Source organism: Blennius ocellaris (genome assembly GCF_963422515.1).
Source record: "Blennius ocellaris genome assembly, chromosome: 21".
NCBI lineage: Eukaryota > Metazoa > Chordata > Actinopteri > Blenniiformes > Blenniidae > Blennius > Blennius ocellaris.
In genome coordinates, this window is record NC_137670.1 from 5,885,739 (window position 1) to 5,899,304 (window position 13,566).

The 13,566-nt window shown below is 47.9% G+C and overlaps 2 protein-coding genes across 2 annotated transcripts; one reads left to right on the forward strand and one right to left on the reverse strand.

The window, feature by feature from the left end:
* Positions 1-1,037: 1,037 nt before the first annotated feature.
* On the forward strand, positions 1,038-7,352 carry asah2 (N-acylsphingosine amidohydrolase 2; the record flags this gene model as incomplete). The annotated part of the gene is made up of 20 exons (XM_080517005.1): positions 1,038-1,152; positions 1,324-1,445; positions 1,639-1,782; positions 1,996-2,172; positions 2,307-2,434; positions 2,543-2,620; positions 3,015-3,135; positions 3,225-3,350; positions 4,540-4,626; positions 4,927-5,031; positions 5,115-5,196; positions 5,284-5,399; positions 5,583-5,677; positions 5,876-5,915; positions 6,024-6,122; positions 6,199-6,294; positions 6,401-6,550; positions 6,757-6,813; positions 6,968-7,056; positions 7,145-7,352. The coding sequence occupies 20 exons, from the start codon at positions 1,038-1,040 to the stop codon at positions 7,350-7,352; spliced, it is 2,235 nt and encodes a 744-aa protein (XP_080373131.1).
* An 823-nt stretch (positions 7,353-8,175) lies between these two features.
* Positions 8,176-13,069, reverse strand: LOC308146130 (protein FAM13C-like; the record flags this gene model as incomplete). Its single annotated transcript, XM_080517797.1, has 11 exons — positions 8,176-9,008; positions 9,107-9,208; positions 9,376-9,587; positions 9,781-9,876; positions 10,082-10,165; positions 10,326-10,446; positions 10,628-10,688; positions 10,999-11,080; positions 11,198-11,339; positions 11,773-12,091; positions 12,865-13,069. 11 exons carry the CDS (start codon positions 13,067-13,069, stop codon positions 8,885-8,887), a joined length of 1,548 nt encoding a protein of 515 aa, XP_080373923.1. The 3' UTR covers positions 8,176-8,884.
* Between the last annotated feature and the right edge of the window lie 497 nt (positions 13,070-13,566).

Below are 13,566 nucleotides of genomic sequence, written 5' to 3' on the forward strand. Positions count from 1 at the left end.
CCTTGCCAAAAATAAATCTCAAGTTCCTCACAGTGGTAGTGCAGGTCAAAGTAATACCATTTAGTGTTTCTACATGTTTTCAGCCAAAAATATCGTAATTTCCGGACTATAGAGGGCACCTAAACCCACCCACCAAATTTTAAAAAGCAAAAAAAAAAAAAAAAAAGAAGAAATTTCGGAGTTACGGGATGCACCTGAATGCATCACCCATGTATTCGAGGCATGAAGCTCATTAACTGGTAAAAGTCTATAAATGAGCAGAGTCATTATTTAAGCCAAAGATTTTGAAAGATGTTACTCAAAAATAAAATAAAAATTTAAATGTACATTTCCTTCCCCTTTTATTCAGTCTCACTCTCAGTGTGATTGGACAGTTTGTTGTAGAATGCTGTCTGAGTGTAGAATGTACCCACCAAACCTCCAGCTGCTGCTTGCTGAAGCGGTTCTTTGCCTCCAGGTGTTGAGCTCAGAGATTCTCTCGGAACGTCTCACTGCTCGTCTCCACACTGATTTACATTGACAGTGGCTCATATTTGACAAGTCCAGCTCCATATTCAGAAGAGGAGGATGAGAAGCTGCACCAAAACCTCAGAATTCGACTTTGAGTGCAAACTGACTGTGGAGAAGCGGCAGGGAGAAATAAACAACAACGTAATCAGAGGCTGCATTAATTTATCAGAGCTGAGGTGGGGTTTTATCTGGACTGAGAGTCACTGATCAATAATCTGTAGCAAAGCAACACAGCGACCTTCGGACGTTTTATCAGCAAGGTGCTGCAATCAGACATCAGCAGCTATAAATCCCTCCTCAACCCCTCAGCAAACTCAGACCGTGCGGGTTGTACATTAAGACACTTGGACAGCTCAGGTGAGTCCTGCTCCTCACACATCTGTGCTTCTCGACTCTGGTTCTACATCACAAATCACTCGGTTTTCCTCCGAGAGCTTAACCTTGCTTGTGCTCGGAACCAGACCTGCCCTGAACTGCTGGTGTACCTGTTGTGCCACATTCAGGCCTCCTCTGGTTCTCCTCCTCAGATGGCTCGTAATAAAACGGTGTGTTGCGGTCTTTCCGCTCTCGAGGTGACGCTTGGCGTCCTCTTTGGGCTCATGACAGCTGTCACCGTGGCGCTCGTCCAGGACACTCACACAGGTGAAGAGCCACACGATGCATGGAGCAGTTCAATGGGAAAAAAAAAAAAGATAGATTCATACGACTCCTGTACTGTGTGTGTGTGTGTGTGTGTGTCTGTGTGTGTGTGTGTGTGTGTGTGTGTGTGTGTGTGTGTGTGTGTGTGTGTGTGTGTGTGTGTGTGTGTCACAGACCCTCCACATCCCCCTTTCCACCCCCCTCCCCCTCCCCCGAGTGGAGACCCTCAGCACAAGCCCTACCTGATCGGTATCGGCCGGGCTGACTGCACCGGACCCCCCGCTGACATCCCACTGGTTCGTATCACAACACACACACACACACACACACACACACACACACACACACAGCCCTCAAGGCAACACAAATGTGTGTGTGTGTGTGTGTGTGTGTGTGTGTGTGTGTGTGTGTGTGTGTGTGTGTGTGTGTGTGTGTGTGTGTGTGTGTGTGTGTGTGTGTGTGTGTGTGTGTGTGTGTGTGTGTGTGCAGATGGGTTATGCGAGCACTGAGCAGGTGGCTGCAGGTATCCACACTCGACTGTACAGTCGGGCCTTCATCGTCGACGATGGGAGGAAGAGAGTTGTGTTTGTTACTGCGGACGTTGGAATGATTTCACAGAGGCTACGACTGGAGGTATATACACACACAGACATGCGCACACACTTCTCTATATATTTAATATATATCTGTGCATGTAGGAATGTATCTCTGTGAATATCTCTCTATCTGTTTATGGATATCAGTGTGCGTTCTTCTATGGGTGTGTGTGTGTGTGTGTGTGTGTGTGTGTGTGTGTGTGTGTGTGTGTGTGTGTGTGTGTGTGTGTGTGTGTGTGTGTGTGTGTAGGTTCTGCAGGCCCTGCAGACAAAATACGGGGACCTGTACCGACAGGATAACGTTGTCCTCAGTGGAACTCACACTCACTGCGGCCTCGCTGGTTACTTCCAGTACACTTTGTTTATGGTCACCAGCAAAGGCTACATCCCCGCCTCCGTCAAGCCGCTGGTCAATGGCATCGTCAAGGTGGGTGGTAACCAGGACGATGGGCGGATTTTTATTAATGGGCCCGGACTGTATGCTATACACACTGTACAGCGTCTGGTGGCAGCCGCAGGGAGCTGCGACAGTTGTGTTAGTAATCTGATTACTGTTTTCAGAGTGTAGACATAGCCCACCGTAACATGAGGCCTGGCAGGATTTACAGGAAGAAAGGGGAGCTGGACGGAAGCAGTCTGAACAGAAGTCCTCACTCCTACATGAACAACCCCGAGGAGGAGAGACACAAGTACATACACACTCACTCACACAAGCACACGGTCAATTACGCAGTTTCGTTTTATGTATGTGCCTTAACAGCCGAGATGCTGATAATGTTTATTGAATTAATCTTCAGGTATAAAACCAACACGGATAAACAGGTCGTGGTGCTGAAGTTCACTGATCTGGATGGAGACGGGATCGGTATGCTCAGGTACACACACACACAGACACATACACACACACACACACACACACACAGGTCCTGTAATGCCACTGTAGGACACTACATGGTGTATTAAGCAGAGGCCTCAAAGGTTCATATGAAACTACATTGATGGTGGTGTTCAGGTCATGTGACCATGGTCACCCCACTCAGGTGAGTGAGGCCTCGTCAATGTGGAGACGCATACGTTTTGTTATTGCAAGACATGGATGGAGTCTTGAAGGTAGTTTCACTCCCGCTGGAGTATTAGTGATGGTGAATGTACACATGTCTTCCCACGATGAATTCATAGTCCTGCTGTTACCGTCTTCCCCACTGGAACCACCAGAGTGCCAAAATAAATATGGTTGCCGTGATGACAAGCATGTCTCCTCCCCTACAGTTGGTTTGCGGTTCACGCTGTCAGCATGAACTACTCAAACCGCATGGTGAGCAGTGACAACATGGGCCACGCATCCTACCTGATGGAACAGGACAAGAACCCTGGAGAGTTACCTGGACAGGTGGGAGGGGGCGGGGCTTAAACACACTGAGAAACACTCCCGTAGCACTGTACACTGTACTTGAATCTGAGTGTGTGTGTGTCTTTCAGGGAGGGTTTGTGGCAGGCTTTTCCTCCAGTAACCTTGGAGACGTCAGTCCAAACATCAAAGGACCATATTGTATGAACACCATGGAGCCCTGTGACTACTTAAACAGCTCTTGTCCTGTGGGAGGGGTATGTGCACACACACACACACACGATATGTAATATTTACTAGACATTGTGTGAACAGTTATTTGGGCCCATCCCGAAGGAACACTTCAAAGAGCAGCATCCTCATTTAAAGTTTGCACACAGGTGAAATTATTTCACACAACCAACCAAAGTGAAATAAACTCATAATACTGTACCTCATCATCAATTTTCTCCAAGAGGCTTTCCATTTCTTTACCAAAAGCTAATTTTCCGGTGGTACAGCCGGAGAAGTTTTGGTGTGTTTTTGTCCATTGAAGCTCTGAAATATCCCAGCAAGTCCTCGTTTGTGATGCAGACAAACTCCTCACAGATCTGCCAAAACATATCAAGGACATGTCTTTTATGAGGCTACAAATCTCTATCACTATGATTATCACTTGTGATATAATACCATTAATGGTCTTTAATACAAACGTGTCCTCAGTGTGGCCCGTTGTAATGCTTTTTATGGTTACCTAACGCCTCCGCCCACTCACTGAGCAGGGCCCAATCTTATTTATCATAACTCCAGTTTGATTTGGCTAACACTTTTTAAAAACTGGCTAAATGCTTTGTATTGACAATTAACAAAGTCGGTGCAGATCGCTGCATAAATAGTGTTAATGCTGCATTACATGCCATAAAAGATGGGATGTGAGACTCAAATCTTGAGGGAGCAGGCAGGCAGGCTCATTTAGATTTGAGCCAAGCAACCAGTTTTCTCAAATACCTTTGGCAAAGCAGCAGGCACCTATGAAGTCACTCGCTATTATTTCATAAACCAACATCTCGATTTGGACACAAATACTTACTTTCACAAGCTTGGTTGATGGACCTTTGGTGCTCGTCCTTTCTCTGCTGCAACCAAGTGGGAAATGCAGAGAAGAAAGCACATGGCCTGAAATTGTCCTTGCTGTTTCGACTGGGAAACCCCGTAGCTGTTTCACCTTTGTTGTGCTCACAACAGGTTGCAACCTCAGTTTATTCACAATTACAAATTTAGACATTATGAGGTAAACATGATTGGCTTGATGTATATTTCTCAGGTGAATGCAGGTATTTTAAATTTCATGTTCAAACAAATCTGAATACCAGCTCTGTTGAATAGATTGTCGTCTTTTTTTTTTTTTTTTTTTTTACAGTGCAACTCTTTGTATATTTAGTGTGTATCTGTGCATGTGTGTTTCAGACTAAGATGTGTAAAGCATTCGGTCCTGGAAATGACATGTTTGAGAGCACAAGGATCATCGGACACAATATCTACACGAAGGCCAAGGTAACCATACTTGTGTGTGTGTGTATGTATATGTGTGTGTGTACAGTATACAGGGTGTGCTTCCTATGGATACCAATTCCAAAATGAGGCAAACATCAGCTACCTGGATGACAAAAAGCTGTACGCCAGGAATGAGCAAGACATCACTGATCCACACTAGGATCTACAGCATTGATATAGGGATGTCATTGGAGTTACAGATTTGGAGGGTTAAAGCTGACATGGTTCTTGTGGTGGTAGGAGGGAAACAGATGTGTGTGTATACAAGTGTGTCAACCATCCTGTGCAATTGTTTTGCAGGAGCTGTACGCGGCTGCAGACGAGGAGGTGACTGGCTTCATTCAGTCTGCACATCAGTGGGTGAACATGACAGACGTGACGATTCAGTTCAACAACACACACATGGTCGGTACAGGCACCCACTTGCCCAAAAGATAGCAACACGTGTGCAGTATATGTTCACGTGTGTGCGTGCATTTGTGCCTCAGGCCAGTACCTGTAAACCAGCTCTGGGTCACAGCTTTGCGGCAGGAACAACAGACGGAGGAGGAGACCTGAACTTCACCCAGGGTGCGTTTCTTTCTCCTGCTCACGCTTGTCTCCAGTTCCTCTAGAAAATCCTTTTCTTTGTTTATGTTTGCCTCTCCTGGTCCGCAGGATCGACTGAAGGTGACCCCTTTTGGGACAGGATCAGGGACACTCTGCTAGGCCCGCCGTCAAACAAGACCCAGGAGTGTCATCATCCCAAACCGATCTTATTCAATACTGGGGAGGTGAGACCCAGCAAACAGTCACATCACTTGAGGAAGTGTTAACAGGTTGATGGTTCGACTCTCTTATCTTGCAGCCATGTCAGTGTCTTCGAGTCAGACCCTGAAGCCCAGATTGCTGCCACTGGTGAGCAGTGGCTCACATCATAAAAACCATTTACACAGCGGCTGTGTGTTTGTGTGCAGATGAACTGGCCTCTGCCGTGGCATCCGCAGATCGTGGATGTTCAGATCATCACCGTGGGAACGATGGCTATCGTGGCCGTTCCTGGGGAATTTACGTAAGCATGCCGATGTCATCGAACAAATACGTAGAACAAAACAGCGAATACAGAAATACACATTTGACATCACAGTTGACGTGTGTGTGTGTGTGTGTGTGTGTGTGTGTGTGTGTGTGTGTGTGTGTGTGTGTGTGTGTGTGTGTGTGTGTGTGTGTGTGTGTGTGTGTGTGTGTGTGTGTGTGTGTGTGTTCACAGCACCATGTCGGGGAGAAGGTTACGAGAAGCTGTCAAACAGGTACGCTACCAATGTGTGCTATTATGTTCCTGTGTATTGTTGCTGTGTTGTTTTGTTAGTGTGTGTATGGCTGTGCGTAATAATCGTGTGGGACTGTTTGTCGATTAGGAGCTGGAATCTGATGGCCTGATCAGGGACTGGGAGGTGGTCCTAGCTGGCCTCAGCAACATCTACACTCACTACATCACCACCTATGAGGAATATCAGGTACACAGCCACCTGTCTTTGTCTTTAATTTATTGGTCAACAAAGTGAAGTCACCTGGAGTTTCTGTGTTTTTCAGGTGCAACGGTACGAAGGCGCCTCCACCATCTACGGCCCGCACACACTCAGTGCGTACCTGCAGAATTACGCAAAACTGGCACGAGCCATCGCTCAGGTCAGACTGAGGAAGAGTCACACATCGTCAGCATACAGGCGGATCACAACCATCCTTTGTCGACATGTTATTGTCGCTTGCATGATGAGTGTGTCTCCGTTTTCAGGACCGGGTCTCGACACTGCCCCCGGGACCAGAACCTCCTTTCTTTAAGAAAAACCTCTTTAACCTGCTGCCTTCAGCTCCTGTCGATGGAAAACCAGTTAACAGGAGCTTTGGCGACGTCCTGGAGCAGGTCTCTCCCGTCTACAGGCCGGTACGACCCTCCATAATTCACAAGCCTCCACTCACCCACACATCAAGTAACCAGCTCACCATCCCACCAACCAATAAACCAACAAAAGTGACTGTCAGCTACCTAATGAAATACACTAAGGGAGATATTTAACTAATGTAATTCCAGCCATCCATCTTCTGTCGTAACGACTGTAACAGTGTTTCTCATGAAATGTGTTTTTCCAGGGTGACGTTGTCTCTGTGACGTTCGTTGCTGGAAATCCTCGACACTCCGGAGACATCGTAAGAGACTTTCACCACTGTTTTTTTTGTTGAGTTTTGTTTGTTTGTGGTTTGCTTTCTTTCTTGTTATATTTGTTTGTTGTTTGTCTGTGTGTTTGCTGTTCACAGTTGAATTGTTTATGACTTTCGGTTTGTGTGTGTCCTGTTGTTGCAGAGAGATAAATCTTTTGTTACTGTCGAGATTTTTGACAACAGAACAGAGACGTGGGAGATTGTCCACACCGATGCATCGTGGGAGACCAGGTGGGTTTACACCCTTCAACCTCAAGGCTTCAGAACTGTCGGTGAGGAGGAAGTCCGCCTTTGACGTTTGTGTTGTGTCCGGCTCTAGGTTTCACTGGCTGAAGGGTTTGAAACGGCAGAGTACTGCCAAAGTGGAGTGGCACATTCCCGCCACTGCAGTCGCCGGCTTGTACCGGATCCAACACTTCGGTCACTACATGCATTTCCAAAACCTACGACCGACAATCAAACCGTACCAAGGCTCCTCTCAGGCCTTCACTGTCACTCCCAGCTTTTACTACCAGCGACATCACTGAGAGGCCACGACCCCCTGAATGAGACGACACCCAAAGATAGAAGACGTGCTTGATGACAGAAGCCATGGCCTCCTGGAGGAAGCCACACCCACTTATATAGGCAACACCCCTGTATGCCACCACACCTACACACCATGTCAGAAACGCCCACCGACATAAAAAAACTTCTTGGAAGAGGCAACGCCCACAGACTGAAGACACACCCCCTGATAGAGTCCACACCCACAGAGGACTTGCCTCTTGCCAGAGGACACTCAACAGTATAATCAATTAATAAAACTGCCTTTTGTGCCGAGTGGTTTTTGTCATACATTTTTTTTCACAAAAGCAATTCAGATTGAAAAAAAACCCAACAACAACTCACAAACGTGTTTGTAACAAAAATATTTATGAGGTGTTTTGAAGAGAAACATCAACAATCTAGGAGGTTTGACACATGAACACACACACACACACACACACACATACGCAGTCAGAGTTTGGACCAACAGAAATGACTGTTTTTGACTGTAAAGTGCTTGAAGTGAAGACGCAGGTCCCTCTCCACGCACCTGAATGCCTCATTTTCAGATGAATGACCACTGAACTGATGGTGAAAATTCCCAAAACTATAGCGAACTCACGTTGAATGATGTTGTCACACACACCTGCCCGCTTCAATCTGCTCAGCCCGCCCTGTTTCACTCCAAATCGTCAGAATAACGCTTATTTCACAACTTCTGTAAGTTCAGTACATGTTAGACCTCAAGGTGTGTTTTTACACAGAATTTTGTACCTGCTTGAAAGTTTTGTCAATAATGATCAACTATGGTCAGTTGTTTTGTGTGTCTGAGAGTCATTGTGGAAGTAAAAAAAAAAAAAAAAGGGTTTCAGAGCCTTCAGATACGACCGCTCCTCTTGGGTGGAACCAGTTCGGGAGGTGAGCACAGTCTCTGTCAAGAACAGGCTTCTACCATTTGTATTGAATAAAACTTACAGTTGGTTCAGGCCACCCTGGATGTAGTGAATCTCCTATAGGTTCAGATGATGGAAGATCTTCACTGAGATCTTCTCTCTCACCCCCCATATTTGACCATTACTTGCCACTAACATTTAGTCTCTGTTCTCTTTCTATACCTTCCTGCAGGATCTCTGGTCGTTGAATTGTCTTAGATGTAGTCAGATGAAGTAACGTAACATTGAAGCCTCTTGATATTTTCTCCACTATTAAAAACAACAAAGTAACAAGTAACTTTTCCACAGCAGGTTCGGCTGGAGAGAAGCAGCCCCACATCATTCACTGTGATCGTGCCGCCTGCAGGTCACACGGACTGAACATACAGGAGTTATTAAATCCGTTTCTAACAGAGTAAACATTTATTTCTTTAAAGAAAATAACCTAAGAGCAGCAGGCGGGGAAGAGCAGGCGGTGCAGTGTTCACTGGAAGTTACTGTGAATCGCAGAGCCATCTGCTGGACTCCTCATGGAATGCAGGCGTTTTACTGCACTGGATGGATGAAGGGCAGTCTGCAGGAGATCTGCAGGAGGGTCCTCACATGTGTTTGGTGACTTCCTGTTTGCTGAGGAGGACCTCGAGGAGACGCAGCTTGGCTTTCAGCTGTTTGTACTCCTGATACTCCTCTTTCATGGGGGAGCGGTCCTCCTTCTGACAGACCCTGAGGAGGACAGAGTGGGAGAGATGCTATGGTGATGTAGATATGAAGACACATTGGGATGAAGAGGAGGATGATGATGATGATGATGGTGGTCTCACCTCCCTGTCTGACGTAGAAACTCCTCCTCGTACACTCGCAGAGTCTTCCTCCTTCTCTTTTTCTCCTCCCTTGTTTCTCTCAGACACACCAGCAGCTGAGCTCTGCACCAATCAGGAATAAGCTACAGTTACTTCGATACTACAGGTTAATAAAGAACAAGATACCAACAGATTCAACTTAAGTAAACCCTTGAGTTACTGGTTTGCAATGACGTCACAGAGCAGCAACACAACAGCCGGGAGCATGCAGGTGTGACAGCCTGACTCACCTGGAGGCCTCGTGCAGGTTCTCGGTGGTGAACGCCGCCTGCTGACGGACAGCTTTCACCTCGTCTATCGGGGACACGAAGGCCGGGTCGCTGTCGTGGTCGCTGTCGTACTCGCCGGACACTGGGCGAATCACTCTAAGAGCAGGAGGGACGGGAGCGTTGTCCACCGTCGTGGAGGTCATGGACTCTTCGTCAGAACCCTCTTCTTCCTCCTGAAACACACACAGAATCATCCAGCAGTAAAACCTGTGTGTGTGTGTGTGTGTGTGTGTGTGTGTGTGTGTGTGTGTGTGTGTGTGTGTGTGTGTGTGTGTGTGTGTGTGTGTGTGTGTGTGTGTGTGTGTGTGTGTGTGTGTGTGTGTGTGTGTGTGTGTGTGTGTGTGTGTGTGTGTTTGAGAAACTCACTATTGTGAAGAAGGTGGGACTTGCACAGAGAAGATGTTTGATCATCTGGTAACGGTCATAAAGAGGCTTCACAAGGTTCCTCTCCTGTTTGTTCCCCTGGCGCGCGCGCACACACACACACACACACACACACACACACACACACACACACACACACACACACACACACACACACACACACACACACACACACACACACACACACACACACACACACACACACACACACAGTGTCAGGATGGTAATGAAAAAAAAACCTCACCAAGTACCCGAATGTCTCGTGGTGCATTCGAGGACTCACCGGTCGCCCATGCAGACTCTCTAAGTACAGCAGACATTTCTGCAGAGTTATCTTCTCCAGCACCATCTGAGCCTGAGTCATCTCCTAGACACAGACACACACAGACACACACACACACCCATGCATGCACACACAGAGAAGTCAACAGCCATACAGGTGTCGAGGCACATGTTTTTCAAGTCGGTATAGTTATTTTGGCATGTGTGTAGGTGTGTGTCAGAGTGTGTACAGGTTCCCTGCACACCTTCATATTGTCAGGCAGGCCCAGAGCCTGTCTCTTCTCCTTCAGCCGTCTGAACAGGGACTCCACCGTCTCCTCCAGTAGAGGTTTGTGATCTGGCACACCCTGTTGACCAGAGCCGTGCCTGCAGGACACAGTGGACACAGCTTCACCCAGGACACCCAAACCCAGTGTGCAGAGTGACAATACAGGCTGTAGACCGGCTGAAGACAGGCTAGACAGTGTGACACCAGAATGTCGTTGATGGTTAGGGTTAGGGTTAGGGTAAAGGTTAGGGTTAGGGTTAGGGTTAGGGTTAAGGTTACCTGCAGACTTCGCTGGTTTCCTTCTCCTCGGACTCAAACACAGACTGGCGGAGACGGAGCTCTGCACACAAACGACAGGAAGAATTTCAGCCAGGCTCATGTGCAGAACAGGAAGTAGCTTTACCAGAGCTGTTCTCAAGCCACTCAGCCAAAGAACGAATGGTGCAGACGGGAGGAGAAGCATGCGATCAGCTCCTATCATAAAATATGTAAAGTCCTGCAGAAGAACATCTTCTTACATGTGAGACAAGATGCTGTGCTGAACATTCTGATATCCTTAGCGTCTCTACTGTGTATTATTTAGGAGCCCGGCAAGCAGAAAGAGCCCCCCGAGGAGTGGAATTTGTGTGACTGTCTGCATTTATTCTTACCTTTGAGCTGCTTTCGAGCTTTGGCCAGTTCATTCATCACCCGTACCATCTCAGGGTTTGAATATTTATCATTGTAGGAAGGCTGTAAAAGACAAATATCTTCATCACCACTTCCTCTGGACTTGGTCACTCAGATGTGGTTTGACCAGCACCAACTGTTGACGGTGAGAGCGAGTGTGTTGGCGACTGCTGGACTCACCTTGTATTTCATCTCTAACTCAAACTGCTCCTCAAACCTGCGGACCCTCTTCTTCAGGCTCTGGATGTGTCGGGTCAGGAAGGGAATGGAGGGGGGACACTCGTCCTCAGCTCCTTCATCTCTGTCCCCTCGACCCCGACAGCTGGACACACACACACACACACACACACACACACACACACAAATATCAATCAGATCTGCAACCATGTGAGAACTGAAAGTCTCAGAATCCAGGATCACAGTTCCAAAATTAAGACGTATTTCAGACAAAGGGTCCCAAATCTAGACCCTCAACTGGAACACTTTTTGCTCAAAGCAGATTCATATCTGGATTGTGGATCTAGTTCATCCTTATCAAATCTGGACCATCAGGACTGAAAAAAACCAAGTTCCGTAACAACCAATAGATTCAAAATCCAAACTATTGTCAGCTCGAATTGAAGTACAGGTAAACAGGTTACCAGGCCTCCTGGTAGATTAATAGGACAACAGGTAGCCAGGTCTCCAGGTAACCAGGTGACCATGCTACCAGGTCACCAGGACAACAAGTAGCCAGGTGAGGAGGCGGGGCTTACAGGATGTACTGCTGGCTGCAGGGCGGTGATGGAGCTGAATCCGGGTCGGAGTTGAACCTCAGGCTGGGGCTGGAGCAGCGAGGGGACGGCAAAGGGCTGGGACCTCCGGCCAGCAGTTGGAGGAGTGCGCCTCCTCCTCCCTCGGTCCCGGCTCCTCCCGCCTCACTCCCAGGGCTCCTCCTTGGAGGGGTGTAAGGAGAGTGGTGGGGACTGGAGGGCAGCGCACCGTCGGGGGTGAGGGGCTGCTGGCAGGGCTGGATGGAGATGAGGGGCTGGTGTCGGGGGGACAGTGGAGGTCTGGTCAAGACCGCTAGCAGCTCTACACACACACACACACACGGAGAAAAGTTAGCAAGAAGTTAGTGATAGTAACACGAAGTGGACATGGTTTTCTTGGTGCCTTGAAATAAAGAACCATGTCAGAATAACAGTTTGTTCTTCCTCTCATGGTAACTACCTCAAGTACCTCTATCTCTTTGTAAACCAGCTCTTATCTGCATGAAGTACCTCCACAAAGCCATTTAAACCTTGTAGACCATTACTACAACATCCTCAAACATTCAGAGAACTCTTTCAGAGATTGTCACCAACGACAATAACCACCCAAAGAGCATGAGAATCACTCAAAGCAACACTGTCGTCCTCAGCTGTATACAGGTGAGCCTGAAAGACAGTGTGGACGTCTTGAAAGTTTGGTAGATGAACACATGAACGAGTTGCCGGTTGACAGGTTGCTTGATGGAAAAGTTGATTGGTTGATAAAAAGGTTGATTTGGTGAACAGTTTGGTTGACGAACAAGTTGCTGCTTCACGAACAGGTTGAGTTATGTAAAGGTTGAAGGATGGACAGATTGATTGATGGATTGATTGACTGATTGGTGGATTGGTTGCTAGTTTACAGATTGGTTGCTGGTTGTTTGAAAGGCATGATTGATTGCCGCTTGGTAGTTGGAGATTTGTGAGTCTCACGTGCTGTAAACTGTGAATTCTGGATGAAGCTCTAAAAATAGAAACATAGAGACCAACCAGGAGGTGGGACAGACACAGAAACACACACACACACACACACACACACACACAGGTTTGTGGTACCTGGAGGGCTGTTCTCATCCGATGGGACCTGGTGACACACCGCCTGTGTCTTCCCTCCCAGCTCGTTTGGACCTCCAGGGCTCCTCGGCTCTTTGCTGCCCAGGGCGGGGGGGCTGTCCTCCGGGGATGACCCCTGTGATGCACCCCCCTCCACCTCCAGAGCCTGGAGCTTCAGCAGCGAACTCTGTAGGCAGAAACAGAACATGCCAGAACACGCTGGTCCACGGAATAGATGGGGCCGACAGGGAGAGTCCACGCAGACGGGGCAGAGCAAGGCGTCCAGGTATTAGCCAGGTCCGACTCCCTCTCGCATCGTGTGCACAGGCTGTGAGGGAAAGGCGTCAGAAAGTGGTCGGCAGCCGCAATCCAAAGTCAGTCCCGTCCAGGAATTAGTCCAAACACGCCTCCCTTCTCGTGGCAGCTCTTCCAGGAATTAGTCAGGTGTACTCCCACATGTACGAGTCTCTGCACCAGCAATGAGCCTGTTCCTCTCTCCTCTTCCAGGTAGTATCCGGCTTCACTGGCATTGACAGAGCAGCTGGAGACGTTTCATACATTTATCTTCGGCTCGCTGAGGATGGTGTGATGAGGAGGAAGAGGACGCGATGTTACGCTCCCTCCTTCTCTCCCTCAGTCGGTCTGCATCTCTCCTTCTAGCGGTGGATTACTCATCCTCGGGCTCGTGAGGGACGAGGATGAGGA